Below are 16,257 nucleotides of genomic sequence, written 5' to 3'. Positions count from 1 at the left end.
CAAAAGAGTAAAATCAGACCCAGAAATATTAAAATTATAAAAAGAAAAAGGCATGCCCAAGTTTCCTGTTCTAGTTCCCCACATCTCCCGGTCCTCTAGAGTCCAGAGGAAGATTCTAACCCAAGAAAGAAATGGAACCAATAAACACGGTACTAAAAATTATCTGGAAATGATGTGCTCAGGCAACAAACGTTTGTCAGGAATAACAAGATGTAACTACCCAATACTTTTGAATATGGTTTTACTAAAGTATAAGTCAATTCAAAGCAAAAGTAGTTTATGATGTCAATTCTAACATATAATACATTTAAGTCATAATATGAATTTAAGTTTTTATTTGTGTATTTCACTGTAGTGCTATGACAACAAAATGACATCTGTGTACCAGAGCATACACACATCAACAGTAAGATGTAACTTTTCATTACACCACTGCTAGAATATTTAGCTTTTTGTAGGACACATAAGCATATAAGATGGCCACACCAAATAATTTTCTGTTTTTTTTTTCCTTAATCTTAATTTTTTATCAGTAATACTTTATCAACCTCACTGTTAATAGAACTGTAAATTATCTGGGTGATAGGGTATGGGGGCAGGGGGAAGAAATCATTTAACTGTGTTATACTGTAATAGTCGCTAGAGTAATCTCACACACACCAACTAGGAACTGTCATCATAATTAAGGGCTAGTTACTGTTGTTAGTTGCACAATGATAAAGTTCTTTTCAAAATATTGGTTAGCCCACTTATAGTATGAAAAATGCCCTCTTCACATATGCAGAAGAAAAAAATATTCAGAAAGTTATTTTTGGCCTTGCTATGTCAAAAAGTCAACTGTACAAAGATCTACGTGTCAAACCTAAAATTATAATTTTAAAAGTCTATTAAAAACAAAATGTCATGCATTTTTATTAATTATGCAGAGGCTTTAAAACTGTTGCAAGACCATATAGTATATATTAGCTTTTATACTGCTAATGCACAACTAACAGCAAACTTGATTAGATTAACAGAAATCTGTCTTAATTACACCTTTATATATCACACTAGAGACAAATGCCACAAGATCTGCAGAAACATTCAGTTCTGAGCACTTAAATGGCAGGATAACTTTTTGTGTTGTAATCCATCACATTTAGAATAACAAAACAAAAGGAAAAAATTCTGCAGTCTCACGTTACAAAAAAATGTACTGCTGTAAAATATTGAGTAAAGGATATCATCTATAACACAAACTAGTGTCAAAGAACAAACAAAACCTCTAAATAAAAATCTCAAAATACACATAGCAACTGAAGCACAAATACTGCATTAAATACAGTAAAGATTTAATAAGACTAGTTAATAAAAGACACAAAAATAGAAGGAACTAGAGCAACCAGTAAATAAAACAAAAATAATGAGGAAAAAATTTGAACCATTGTCTTCCCCCTAGCTGGAACACAATTTTGGGGGTGTCTTTCCATTCATATAACACCTAACACTGTACATGAAGATTTTAATGTCACAGAAAAACTTGGTTCTTCCATGAAATTCTTGATAAATTTTTTGAAGTAGACATTACTATGAATGAAAAACAGCCAACAAATGGGCACCTATTGTTTTTAACACTGCAGATTTACATAAACTTTTTAAAAGTTATCATAATCCTTTTTGTCTTTTTTCCCCTCAGCTTCAAATCCATCAACTCCATCGCTATCCCTTCTTCGTTTTCTGTTGTTGTGGATGTTAAAACGTTGGCTCATTTGGGGTAATGGGTCCATGCCCAGAACTTTGTGTATCTGGCGGAATGCAAGGAGTCTCAGTGCAAACTGCAACAAAAAGAGTTAGAATTTAATTTAAAAAGCCAAAATAATAATTCTTATTAGGTTTACACCCCATATGTAAAAACTCCTCTGTTTAATGAAAGAAATACCTTGAACAATATTAGTTTCATAACTAAAACTAATTCACCCATCCCAGTTAACAACTGATGAACATTTGGGATATTTCCACTTTTGGCTATTATGCATAGTGCTCTTATATAGATTCATATACAAGATTTTGTGTGGACAAAAACTTGGGTTTTTGGGTTTCTCAAACAGTTTTTCAAAATGGCTGCTATTTAGACTATTCTTAACCCCTCTTTATTTTCTTCAGCTGAGCTAGTACATGTCTGGAATCCAAAAAAAAAAAAAAGGAAAGCTATAGCAGTTTTAGATCGATTGACCAATTTTTTTCATTCATTCATTCATGTTCACATATTCTATTCTTTCCCATAATTCTTCTTCTAATAGGGCTGATAAATGATATGATGATAATAGCCAACATAAATCTGGATAGTGAAGGTCAATAGGAAAAAAATTGACCCATTGGAAACATGGTGTTGGAGGAGAGTTCTACGAATACAACGGACCACCAGAAAGATGAACAAATGGGTCTTAGAGAAAATTAAACCTGAAACACTGCTGGAGGGCTGGAAGCAAAAATGACAAAACTGAAGCTGTTCTACTTTGGGCACATCATGAGAAGGCTGCAGGAAAAGAGACAGACAAATAGGAGATGGACTGACTCCATAAAAGAAGTCACAGGCATGAGTCTACAGGAGCTGGGCAGGGCTGCCGATGACAAGACATTGTGGACATCACTCATTCTTACAGTCACAAGGAATCACAGCTGACTTAACAGTACGTAAACACAGCCTTTCACAGTGGCAGGAGAGGCTAAATTATAACAATATTTAGCATAAACCACATAGCACATTACTTCTGTACAAACAGATGACATAGTTTCTCTATTGATATTTGATATATAACTTAATACTCAGATTTAATGAGACACTGAAAATACTACTTTATTTTTATATTTATATAATATACTTAATTAGACACACAAATAGTAAAAATAATTAAGTTTCAGATTACATTAGTGAAATCTAGTTTAAATTACAACCCCTTTTAGGACTTACATATTAAAGAAGCAAAAGAATGAATACTATACAGTATTTCTTATAAAGGACAATTATAAAAAAACAAAACCTTGAAGGCAGTGACCCAACAGAGCTATGGGATTAGGAAAACACTTTTACCTGCGCACTGGATGTGATGTCCTCACGCTGCTGGTCAGTCATTGTTGCCAAGGTATCAAAAGGATCCTTCTCACAAGGATCCAGAAGTCCAGGACTACCTACAGCCATTACCACAGTGAGAAGAAAACATTAGCTTTTTGTAAAAGAAAAAAGAGTTCTTATTCAATTATCAAACACAAACATTAAAAACGAAGTAAAACTTACCTTTCAGAATAATTCCTGAAGAAATGCACTCAAACACTCTTCTCAGTGCATCTCCAGGGCTCTGAGGACTTGAAGCACTACTGATTGCCTTCTCTACTAGTAACTCCATAGCCTAAAAATAAAAACACAACGTGTGCAACAGCTTACAAACCAAACACCAGAATGACAAATTACTTAACAACAACAACAAAATGCATGTAATATTAAAAAGTTAAATAAAACAAATAATGAAAACAAAACTCATAAGGTAATACAAAATTTACACTTAAAATTTTTTTTATAGTTCTTTAAAAATTTTTATTGACTGATTTTAGAGAGGAAGGGAAAGAAGGGGGGGAGTGAGGGAGGGAGGAAGAATAGAGAGAGAGAGAGAAGCAATGATTTATTGTTCCACTTATTAATGCATTCATTGGCTGGCTCTTGTATGTGCCCTGACCAGGAATTGAACCCTCAACCTTGGCATATAGGGATGACACTCTAAACCAACTTACCTACCCAACCAGGGCTACAATTTATTCTTTAACAACAACATAAAAGTGCCCTGGCTGGTTTGGCTCAGCAGTGAGAGCGTTGGCCCATGGACCAGAGAGACCCGGGTTTGGTTCCCACTAAGGGCACGTACCTCGGTTGCAGTTCGTCTCCGGCCCCAAGTGGGGTCGTGTGAGTGGCAACCAGTCAATGTGTCTCTCTCACATAGATGTTTCTCTCTCTCTCTTCCCCCCTTTACCTCCTTGCTCTCTCTGAAGATAAAATGCAAAAATGTCCTCGAGTGAGGATTTAAAAAAAAAAGTGTTTTTGTTGATTTTTTAGAGAGAGGAAGGGAGGAGAGAGAGAAATATCAATGTAAGGGAGAAGTATTCATTGGTTGCCACCTGCAGGCTGCCCTTACTGGGGATTGAGCCTGAAATCCAGGCATATGCCCTGACCCGGTATTAAACCAGAACCTCTCAGTCCAAGGGACAACACTCAATCCACTGAGCCACACCGGCCAGGCTGCAATTTATTCTTAAAAAAAAAAAAAATTATTTTTCTTAATTGATTTTGTTTTTTACAGAGAGAGAGAAAGAGAGGGAAAGATAGATGGAAATATCAATGAGAGAGAACATCAATTAGCCACCTCCTGCATTCCCCCACACTGGGGATCAGGCCCACAACCTGGGCATGTGCCCTGACTGGGAATTGAACTGGTTACTCCTTGGTGCATGGGTCAACACTCAACCACTGAGCCACACCAGCTCGGCTACAATTTCTTCTTCTTTTTTTTTTTTTATCCTCACCCAAGGACATTTTTCCATTTTTTTGTTCAGATAGAGTAGGAGGGAGAGAGAGGGAGAGAGAGAGAGACATCGACATGAAAGGGACACATCGCACGACCAACCAGGGCCGGGGACAAACTATAACCAAGGTACGCGCCCTTAGCGGGAACTGAACCTGGGTCTCTCTGGACCGCAGGCAGATGCTCTAACTGCTGAGCCAAACTGGCCAGGGCTACAATTTATTCTTAATGAAGAAAATGTAAAATAGATTAATACTTTATTTTATTTTTATTGTTTAAAGTATTGCTATGTTTTCCTATTAAAAAAGGACACTCAAAATTCTTTAGACATTTGTTCTTTAATACCTACAGACTGCTGATACTAGGGAATGACAGCAGAGAAGACTTTTGTTTTTCCTTTATAAACAATGTATATTATTTAAATTTTCATTTAATTTACAACTGAACTTCTATTATCCCTGAGGAAAATACAACTTACGCTTTCACTGTAAATTATATTCGAGACTCAAAATCTAAAGCAATGAATAAAAGACAAAAGCAAGCCCTGGCCAATTTGGCTTAGTGGTTAGAGCATCGGCCTGCAGTCCGGAGAGACCCAGGTTAGGTTCCTGCTAAGGGCACGTATCTCGGTTGCAGTATGTTCCCAGCCCTGGTTGGGTCGTGTGGGTGGCAGCCACTTGATGTGTCCCTTTCACGTTGATGTTTCTCTCTCTCTCTCCCGCCCTCTCCCTCCCACTCTATTTGAACAAAAAATGGAAAAATGTCCTCGGGTGAGGATTAAAAAAAAAAAAAGACAAAAGTAAAAGTATAGCCCTGGCTGGTTTGGCTCAGCAGTTAGAGCATCGGCCCGCGGACCAGAGACCTGGGTTTGGTTCCTGCAAAGGGCACGTACCTCAGTTGCAGTTTGTCCCTGGCCCCGGATGGGGTTGTGTGGGTAGCAGCCAATCCATGTGTCTCTCTCACATAGATGTTTCTCTCTGTGTCTGCCCCCTCCCTCCCCCCATTTGAAGATAAATGCAAAAATGTCCTCAGGTGAGAATTAAAAAAAAAAAAGTAAAAGTATACACTTAGAAAGCAGCTAATCCAGAAGTATTTTAAAGGGCCTATTAGAAAATTTGCTTTCATTTAGATTTTTAAAATTGAGATATAATTCCTATGATAACATTCACTTTTAAAATTTACAATTCAGTGGTTTTTAGTATCCTTACAAAGCTGTTCAACCATAACCACCATCTAATTCCAGAACACATTCATCATCCCCAAAAGAAACTCCTTACCCATTAGTAGTCATTCTCCATTCTCCCTTTCCCTCATCCACCCGGCAATGACTAAATCACTTTCTATTTCTCTAGATTTGCCTGTTCTGGATATTTCATACAAATGAAACCATGTAAAATGTGTTTTTTTGTATCTGGCTTCGTCATTTAGCATAATGTTAAGGTTCACCCATGGCGTAGCTTTTAACTTAAATTGTAAATAAGACCACCAATAAAAATTCAAAGCAAATAGACCCAAAATACAATGAAATCCCTAAAATAATACTGAAGCTGAAAATATCTTAGTAAGAATCCATTTTTAGTTGGCAGCTTAAAAAGCTCATAGATTTAATCAGAGGTAAAAAAAACTATGTAAAGCTATTCACTACAAAGCCATTATTCAAACGTTTTAAATAAGAATTCTACACTGTTTGGACATGTGAAGACTGCAGTCCCAAACAAATTAGTAAAACAAATTATGATAGATTGGGAACTTAAAGATACAGTGCACATTAACAGCAATAAAAAAAAAAAAAAGACTGCCCTGGCCGGTTTGGCTCAGCGGTTAGAGCAGCGGCCTGCGGTCCTGAGAGACCCGGGTTCGGTTCCCGCTAAGGGCACGTACTTCGGTTGCAGTTTGTCCCCGGCCCTGGTTGGTTGTGCGGGTGGCAGCCACTCGATGTGTTCCTTTCACGTCGATGTTTCTCTCTCTCTCTCTCTGTTCCTCTCTCTCCCTCCCACTCTACCTGAACAAAAAATGGAAAAATGTCCTCGGGTGAGGATAAAAAAAAAAAAAAAAAAAAAAAAAAGACTGCTGGCAGCATGGGAGATTGAAAAATAAAATAAAATGAATATTCATAATGATAAATATAAATAACTATAAAAACAAAACAAAACAAAACAAAAAAAATCACAGGAGCCCTGCAGTGTGGCTCAGGGTTGCTTGCTCAATCCCTGGTGGGGGGGTGTATGGAGGCAGCCAATCAATGTTTGTCTCCCATCGATGTTTTTCTCTCTCTCTCTCTTCCCCTCTTTCCTTTCCTCTCTCTTTCTAAAATAAATAAAAACATAATAATAATAATAAAAAAAATCAGGGCATTTGGTTTACTCAGTTTAAAAATGCAGAGGATATTCAAGATTTTAAAAGGATGTTCATTAAAAAATTTTAGTATTTCAAGGAATCAGCTTGTTTTCTAGACAACTCCACAAATGTATAGTAACTATCTCCTTGCCAAACAAATGAAGTATTATTTTAAGATGTCCAACACACTGAAATCCTGAGGGATAAGGTCAATGTCATCTTATTTTAAACCCCTTTGCCTAGCATAAATGGCCAGTATACAGAAAATAATAAATATTTGTGAAATGAATACTTTGAGAAAGAATGTGAAAATAATCCTGCTGATAAAAGAAACCAACGGTAATAAGCAATTACTTACTGATGTGCTTAAAATATAAAACTGGAGTAATAAAATAGGCAACTTTTCATAAATAAACTTTCACTAAGTATCTATAGAAAATATTAAGAGAAAAATGAATATTAAATAATCACCTATAATATAGGTCAAGATATAGAATGTGTTTCAAATAGTTCAAATCTTTTCAAAATCTGCTTTTAGACTGACCTCAAGAAGTGGGAATTTGTGATTTATACTTGCATGTAAGTGTAGACAGAACCAAGAAAGAAATGAATTATTTATGAAAAACACTAAGTCAATATATTTAAACATACAATGAAACTAAGTCAACAACCTGACCTCTCAGATCATTTGCTGTCAAGAAAGCACTTTAAAAATATTAATTTTCTGTTCGGCCGGTGTGGCTCAGTGGTTGAGCGTCGACCCATGCACCAAAAGGTTGCCTGTTTGATTCCCAGTCAGGGCACATGCCCAGGTTGTGAGCCCAATTTCCAGTGGGAGGCATGCGGGAGGCGACCAATCTATGTTCTTTCTCATCTATGTTTCTCTCTCCCTCCTTCCTCTCTCTAAAAAAACAATAAGAAAAAATATTTAAAAAAAAAAAATAATTTTCTACAGATCATGGTTATTCTCCAAGCAGTTATCCACAGTTATGAAAACAACAAAAAGCAGAATATATGTGGTTTATAAACTCTGAAATATATGCATTCAAAAGTAAAAGGACAACATCAAAGATGAAGAATCAAATTAGGGAGATGATAATCAGGCTGTACTATAAATGATTTGAAATCAATGATTACAAATAGCATTGGCTTTAAAATACAGCCATGAGCCCTTCCGGTGTGGCTCAGTTGGCTGAGCCTCCTCCCATGCATCAAGAGGTCGCCGGCTCAATTCCTGGTCAAGACACATGCCCAGTTTCAGGCTTGATCCCCAGTAGGGGGTATGCAGGAAGTGCCAATTGATATTTCTCTCTCATCGATATTTCTATCATCTCTGTCTCCCCCGCTACTCTAAAAAAATTCAATTAAATAAAAAAGTCATAAATCATATTTTTCGTTCCCATCTTTAGTATTAATAACAATAATGTTTACTAAGTGGCAGGCACCATGCTAAGCACTTTAAATGCATGATTCCATTAAATTCTCCTAACTAGATGCTATCATACCACAATTTTAAAGATTAAAAAAACTTAGAGGTTAGGTAGTTTGTCTAAAGTCATACAATTATAAGGTTAAAAGACTAGGATTTGTACCCAAGTCTGACTCAAATCCTGTTTTTGTTTGTTTTTCAATATTTTTATTAATTTTTTTAGAGAAAGGGAGGGAGAAATAGAAACATTGATGTGAGGGAGAAACATCAATCGTCTGTCCCGCACACCTCCTTCTGGGTATTGAGCCCTCAGTCAGGCATGTGCCCCCACCAGGAATAGAAACAGAACCTCTCAGTCCATGTGGCGATCCACTGAGCCACACTGGCTGGGCTGTTTTTTACACAACTATATTTCAATAAATACCCTTTTCTAGCTCTGGTATAGGTGAAGAGTCATTAAAAAAACAACAACACAAAAATCTGTGGGATTGTAACGACATGTATTTTCATTTGGTAGGAGTATAAACTGGTAAAACCTTTTTTTTTTTTAAATCCTCACTCCAAGACATTTTTTTGCATTTATCGTCAGATAGAGCGGGAGGGAGAAAGAGAGAGAAACATTGATGTGAAAGAGACACATGGAGTGGCTGCCACCCATACAACCCCAACCAGGGCCAGGGACAAACTGCAACCAAGGCACGTGCCCTTAGCGGGAACCAAACCTGGGTCTCTCTGGTCTATGGGCCAACGCTCCAACTGCTAAGCCAAACTGGCCAGGGCGGTAAAACCTGTTTTTAGCACATAACTGGCAAGCTGAAAGGCACATACCAGCAATGACAGTACTAAAGATTATAATAGAGCTATTATAGTTAAATGAAAACCCAAGAAAATATTCAGTGTGGCTGTTTATCTGTAATGGACTGAAAACAATAGAAATATGTAACACTAGGAATTCTGGTTAAATAATAGTAATAGTAGCAGTTATCCTCTTCACCATTATAACTTATTCTATACTAAGCACTGTTTTGAGCCTTTACATCAACCAATTTTAATCATCACAATCATTGTTAGGAGACAGGTATGGCTGTGATTCCCATTTTACAAATAAATAGGATTTTACGAGTACCATTTGAAACAAGTAATTGAATATAAAGAAGACCTTTCTATATTCCAGCTGACATAGGGTAATATTGATACATGTATGACAAACTTCTATTCCTAAATTCATTTACAGAATGTTATATTTGTATATTTTATTTATGCACAGCACCTTATTTTATACTCAACAATTTTTAGTAAAAACTTAAGTTTTGTGGGGAAAAATAGTTTACTCAGAGCTACTGGTGATTTGAGAGTGTATGGGCACTTAAGTAGATTGTTTTAATTCAAGGGTAGCTAAGTGATGTTATTACTATTAAGCTAAAGTGAATGAGATGATACAGTCCAAGTATAATTTGCTGGTTCTTTTGCAAATAAGAGAATGTATTTGTTATTTGTCCCGAGATATCAGTGTGCTATCATTTAAAAATTCTTCATTGGTTTTATTTTTATTTTTTATCCTCACCCGAGGACATTTTTCCTTTTTTGCTCTGGTAGAGTGGGAGGGAGAGACAGGAACAGAGAGAGAGAGAGAGAGAGAGAGAGAGAGAGAGAGAGAGAGAGAGAGAGAGAAACATCTATGTGAAAGGGACACATCGAGTGGCTGCCACCCACATGACCCAACCAGGGCCGGGGACAAACTGCAACTGAGGTACGCGCCCTTAGCGGGAACCGAACCCAGGCCTCTCGGGACCGCAGGTCGATGCTCTAACCGCTGAGCCAAACTGGCCAGGGCTCTTCATTGGTTTTAAAAGTGATAGAAAGGAACTCTCTTACCATAAGCCACCATCACTAAAATCTAAATTATTTGTATCTATCTAAAATACTCTTAAAAAAAATATGTGAAAAGAAATGTTAAATCACATATTTTAATTGCTGTTTGAACAGAAAGTATAATTATAATATTTCTCTCAGCCTCCTCTTTGGTAATTGTTCTTTTACACTTGACAGATCATTCTTTTTTAACAAATATTTTTATTGATTTTTAGAGAGAGAAACAGAAACATCAATATTAGAGAGAAACATCGATCGGCTGTCTCCTCCATGCCCCCTACTGGGAATTGAACCCAGACTGGGAATCGAACCAGGACCTCTCAGTCCATGGGATTATGCTCAATCCACTGAGCCACACTGGTGGGGAGATAGATCATTCTTTACAAACACAAAAACAAAACAAGTGAGGTCCTGGCTGGGTAGCTCAGTTGGTTGGAGTGTCATCCCAATATGCCAAGTTGTGGGTTCTAACCCTGGTCCAGGCACATACAAGAAACAAACATTGAATGCATAATTAAGTGGGACAACAACAAAAAAAACAAAACAAGAAAAACAAGTGAGGTAAAATTCACATAACATAAAATTAACTATTTTAAAGTGAATAATTCAGTGGCATTTAGTACATTCATTATGTTTTACAACCACCACTTCTGTCTAGTTCAAACTATTTCCATCACTTCAAAGCAAAGCTCCTTACCCATTAAGCAGTTTCTACCCCCTCTCTCCTTCCCCACCAATCTGTACTCTGTCTCTATGGATTTTCCTATTCGGTATATTTCATACAAATGCAATCATATACTGTGATTTTTGTGTGTGTCTGGCTTCATTCACATTTTGGAGGTTCATCCTCATCCGAGGACATTCTTCCATTTTAATTCAGATAGAGTGGGAGGGAGAGAGAGGAAGAGAGAGAGAGAGAGAGAGAGAGAGAGACACACACACACACATTGATGTGGCTGTGGCTACCTCTCGCATGACCCCAGGGCCGGGGATGAACCGCAACCGAGGTATGTGCCCCCCGACTGGAACTGAATCCGCAACTCATTGGTCCCCCGGCTGTCGCTCTAACCGGCCAGGGTGATTTTTTTTTTTTTTTAAATATTCCTCATTCTAATATATACAGTTTAGGAATATACAATAAACACTAAAAATTAACTATATGCTTTTTTGCAAATTATAGCAAGTATACCATTCTAAAGGAGGTTTAGATATTACATAACAATTCTGATGTCAAACCAACCTTACACTAGAACTCTACCTGTATTTACTTCATTACCATGAATTTCGGACAAAGGAAGAACTCATCTGAAGGCAGAGTACATTTTCAGTACTAACTGCAGTGGTAAAAGAGCCTAAAAGCAGGCACTGTTACTTAAGATTTATTCAAATGAAGTAACCTGAATGCTTAAATAAAATTGAAGATAAAAAAATTACTCTCTGGTTAAGGTGACAGCAAAAAGTCAAATCTCAAGATCTCTTCCCTCCAAACATGATTATGATTAAGAAATATGTTACAGCCCTGGCCGGTTTGGCTCAGCGATTAGAGCACTGGCCTGCGGTCCAGAGAGACTTGGGTTCAGTTCCCGCTAAGGGCGCGTACCTCAGTTGCAGTTTGTCCCCGGCCCTGGTTGGTCGTGGTATCCCTTTCACGTCGATGTTTCTCTCTCTCCCTCCCACTCTATCTGAACAAAATGTGGAAAAATGTCCTCGGGTGAGGATTAAAAAAAAAATGTTACAACACACACTACTGCCACCCAAGCAAACTCTAACAGCTTCAATCAAACAGAGAAAAAGGCCAGTGAAAGAACATTTCCAAGAACCTGAGTGGCTTTCCAACTCTCCATGTAGCTCCTAACTTGGTTTTCTAGAGAAAAGATGTGGGTGGTGTTGGCAGTTGAGTGAAAAAAAATACAAAAAAACTTGAAGAACTTCCCAACTTGGGAGAGGCATAAAAAGTCATGTTGCAGATAGTCCCAAGAGAAGAATGTTCCTAAACGTAAAAACCCTCTCTGACCACCTTCTATCTCACCAGAAAAGGTAAAGTAATAGAATTCACCATCCTAAAGAATCTTTATGGAAGTAAGGAAGGGAATAGTACAAGAATCCTAATTATCCACATTGAATTATCTCTAACAATAAACAGACATTTGCCTAACATGCAGATAAAAGAAAAAATAAGGTAATTATCTTCCAAAGGATAAGAGGTTAGGAAAAAGTGATACATAAGATGGATGTGAACTCTCCAACACAAGTCTACCAAAGTGACTTCACAACCCCAATCTCCTGTGGGTTCAGGAGAAAATGTAAGATGTTTCTGAGATGGTGAATAGGCTCACAAAACAAATACAGCAGATTCTGCATAGGCAAAGGCTCCAGGAGTCCGTCCAGGGTTTGAAACCTGAAGCCTGAAGGTGCGCCAATGGAACCACTTCATAGAGTACATTTGATCAAGGCACAAGAAAAACCACAACTCATGTCTTAACAAGGCTGCACATAACAAAACCTTACTCCTTTCCACAAGTAATCCTCAAAGGAGAGCTCGTAATTGAAGAAAAAGGAGAGGTATTTCAAAACGTGTACACAAATTCAAAACAATTCTTGTTCGGATGTTTCAGTACAAAAAACCTGACAATGCTAAGCACTAATGAAAAAAACATGTATTTGGGTGGAACGCTGCATGAAAAAAAGATGAAAAATTTATTCTCTATGGACTCTGAGAGATAATGATGTATGTTAACATAGGTTCATCCCTCGTAACAAATGTACTGCTCTATTGTGAAATGCTGAGGGGGTAAGTTGTAGGTGGTATCTCTTCATACGTTGCTCAATTTTGCTGTGACCAAAAACTAATCTAAGAAATAATGTTAATTAACAAAAAATCCACTCTGGAGAAACTTAATTTAAGGGAATAAAGATATAATCTGCTATTGTTCTGAGTTATAAAAAAACTTGATAAATACAAAAATAAAAAATATACTTAGGAGCTCAAAGTTGAGATGAAAAGATTGAAGAGCAATAAAGAAAACTGAAATGTAAAATAACATTATTATAGAAGAAATAAATGAATTATAACTAGCACAGAAGAGGACACAGTTGAAAAATCAAGTTACTACCAAATAACTCCCTGGCTGGTGTGGCTCAGTTTGTTTATCGTCCCACGCACCGAAAGGTCACCACTTTGATTCCTGGTCAGGGCACATGCCCAGGTTGTACGTATGGGAGGCATTGATCAATGTCTCTCTCTCACATCCATGTTTCTTTAAAAAAAAAACAACTTTTTTTTCTTTATTGACTTTTAGAGAGAGAGGAAGGGAGAGGGAGAGGGAGTGGGAGAGAGAGAGAGGGAGAGAGAAACATCAATCGTTGCCTCCTACGTGCCCCCCTCTGGGGATTTGGCCCACTACCTGGGCAGGTGTCCTGACAGAACTGAACCGATGACTTCTTGGTGCAGGGGTTGATGCTCAACCACTGAGCCACACAGGCTGGGCTCACATCCATGTTTCTTTCTCTCTCTCCCCCTCCCTCTCTAAAATCAATACAAACATATTTTTAAAAAGAGAGACAATTACCCTGTCCAGTTTGGCTCAGTGGTTAGAGTGTCAGCCTGTGGACCAAAGTGTTGTGTGTTTGATTCCTGGTCAAGGGCATGTACCTGGGTTGCAGGTTCCATCCCTGGCCCTGGTCGGAGTCATGCAGGAAACAACCAATCAATGTGTCTTTCTCACAGCGATGTGTGTGTATGTGTCTGTCTGTCTGTCTGTCTGTCTCTCTCTCTCTCTCCTACACAGAGAAGACAACAGATATGCAGGACAAAGGCAATCCAAAATAAGGATAATTGGTGTCCCTAAAATAGAAAATCATATTAATCTGACATAATAAAAGATTGTCCCCCCCCAACTGAAAGATTTCTTTTTTTTTTAATCCTCACCCGAGGATATTTTTTCCATTTTTTGTACAGATAGAGTGGGAGGGAGAGAGAGGAAGGGGGAGAGAGAGAGAGAGAGAGAGAAACATTGACGTGAAGGGATACATCGAGTGGCTGCCACCCGCACGACCAACCAGGGCCGGGGACAAACTGCAACCGAAGTACGTGCCCTTAGCGGGAACCGAACCCGGGTCTCTCCGGACCGCAGGCCGATGATCTAACCATTGAGCCAAACTGGCCAGGGCCCAACTGAAAGATTTCAATGAAATGCTTGCTGACAGTGAACAACAAACAGATTCCAAGCCATAATTTGGTTAAATTACTGAAATTCAAGGATAAACAAGGAATTCTTTTAGGGGCCTGTAAAAAAAAAAAGGGCAAAATAATTAGGCTGAATCTAGATTTAGCAATATTCAATGCTGGAGGATAATGGAGCAATACTAGAAATGGAGAAGAAAAAACTTGACTTAATAATGTATTTTTCATTAAAGTAATGGCAGCTAGCAGAGATTTCCAAACATAAAAGAAATTTTAAAAAATGTAAACACTTTTTGATAAAAAGGATTTGATGACAAATGTAATTGATCAAGAAATGAAAAGGAGAAACCCCAGTAAAAACACAAAACAACAAAAAAATGTAGTGGTTGGCACTGAACTATTTAAATATAGAACATTAAACATGAATCACAGTAAGACTACAGAAGGCAAATATAGTTATTTCTACACTTTTAAGATTTAAAATAGTATGTGTGTTATGTAAATCCCCTCCTTGTCTAAGTGGAATCAGTATATACTAAGATAAATAAATCAAGAAATAAATTTAGATACATTAAAGAAATGCATGAAACAGCCTGACTGGTGTGGCTCAGTGGACTGAGCATTGTCCCATGGACTGAGAGGTGCTGGTTCAATTCCTTCAGGGCACAGGCCCGGGGTTGTGAGCTCAATCCCCAGTAGGGGGCGTGCAGGAGGCAGCCAACTGATGTTTCTCTCACATTGATGCTTCTAACTCTCCCCCTTCCCGTCTCTCTAAAAAAGTCAATAAAAATACATTAAAAGACAGAATTAAAAAAAAAAAAAGAATAAAACAAATGAAAGGAAAAAAAAAACCAAAAAAACGAAGGGAGTAGAAAGAGAAGTATGGCCTTGGCTGGTGTGGCTCAGTTGGTTGGGCGTGGTCCCATGCACCAGGAGGATGCCTGTTGCCAGTCTGATTCCCGGTCAAGGGCACATAATTTTGTGGGCTCCATCCCTGGTAGGGGGCGTGCAGGAGGCAGCCAATCGATACTGTGCTCTTACAATGATGTTTCTCTCTCTCTCTCCTCTCCCTAAAAATCAATCAACTATTTTTTTTTAAAGTACATAATAATTTTCTCAGTTTTTATAGATGAGAGGTTGATAGACATTATCTCAAATTGTTTTTTTTTTAAAAAACAAGAGATGAATGAGAATACCAAATAAAAGTATAAGGGCAACAACTGTTATATACAAAAAAAGTTACCCTCCTTCAATCACATAAATATTAAAAATTCCCTCAAAAGCACTCTGGCTTAAGGATAAAATCAAAACACATTTCAGAGAGCACAGAAAATGAAACAAATATTACACATATAGCCAAAAATTTATGTTTGGCTTTAAATGAGTTTTAAAACCTCTATATCATTAAAATGTGAGTGAATGAAACAAGTATCAAACTCAAGAAGTTTGTAAAAGAACAATAACAATAAACCCAAGGTAAACAGAAATTAGGATTGAATGAATTATAAAAGAGGAAAATGGTAGATCTGGCAGATAAATTCAAAGAGTTAATTCTTTTGGGAGAAGAAAAAATAAACCACTGCCTTTAAAAATACAATACTAGGAATAATTTTTAAATTTCAAAAGACTGACATGTGTGTTTTCAATTACTTAAATACTGGTGTTCTTTATGTTATATGTATGATTTCAAAGATCAGCCAGAAGCTTTGTTCGTCCTCCCTGACTCTCCCATCATTACGCTGCCATGGCCTATGTGCCCATTAATTCCTTTCACCTGTGCACCCTCTTGCCCTCTCTTTTAGAAAAAAATATTTTTCTTTGATTTTAGAGAGAGAAGAAGGGAGAGGGAGAAAAAGAGGGAAACATCAATGAGAAAAAACAATAAC

The 16,257-nt window shown here is 37.4% G+C and overlaps 1 protein-coding gene across 2 annotated transcripts in view; it reads right to left on the bottom strand.

Moving 5' to 3' along the window:
• Positions 1-228: 228 nt before the first annotated feature.
• Positions 229-16,257, bottom strand: part of ZFR (zinc finger RNA binding protein) — an 81,249-nt gene continuing 65,220 nt past the window's right edge. Inside the window, exons 18-20 of one of the 2 annotated variants that reach the window (XM_036278860.1) lie at positions 3,275-3,386; positions 3,071-3,168; positions 229-1,814 (exon numbers count right to left, since the gene is read on the bottom strand). In XM_036278860.1, coding sequence (XP_036134753.1) covers positions 1,635-1,814; positions 3,071-3,168; positions 3,275-3,386 — 390 coding nt within the window. In that variant the 3' untranslated portion in view covers positions 229-1,634. The remainder of the gene's footprint in view (positions 1,815-3,070; positions 3,169-3,274; positions 3,387-16,257) is intronic. The other variant, XR_004961633.1, reaches the window with a different exon arrangement.

The sequence above is a fragment of the Molossus molossus genome, unplaced genomic scaffold, assembly GCF_014108415.1.
Source record: "Molossus molossus isolate mMolMol1 unplaced genomic scaffold, mMolMol1.p scaffold_m16_p_3, whole genome shotgun sequence".
Taxonomy (NCBI): domain Eukaryota; kingdom Metazoa; phylum Chordata; class Mammalia; order Chiroptera; family Molossidae; genus Molossus; species Molossus molossus.
Note: the sequence above shows the minus strand (reverse complement) of the source record. Positions and strands in the feature narration are given on the sequence as shown.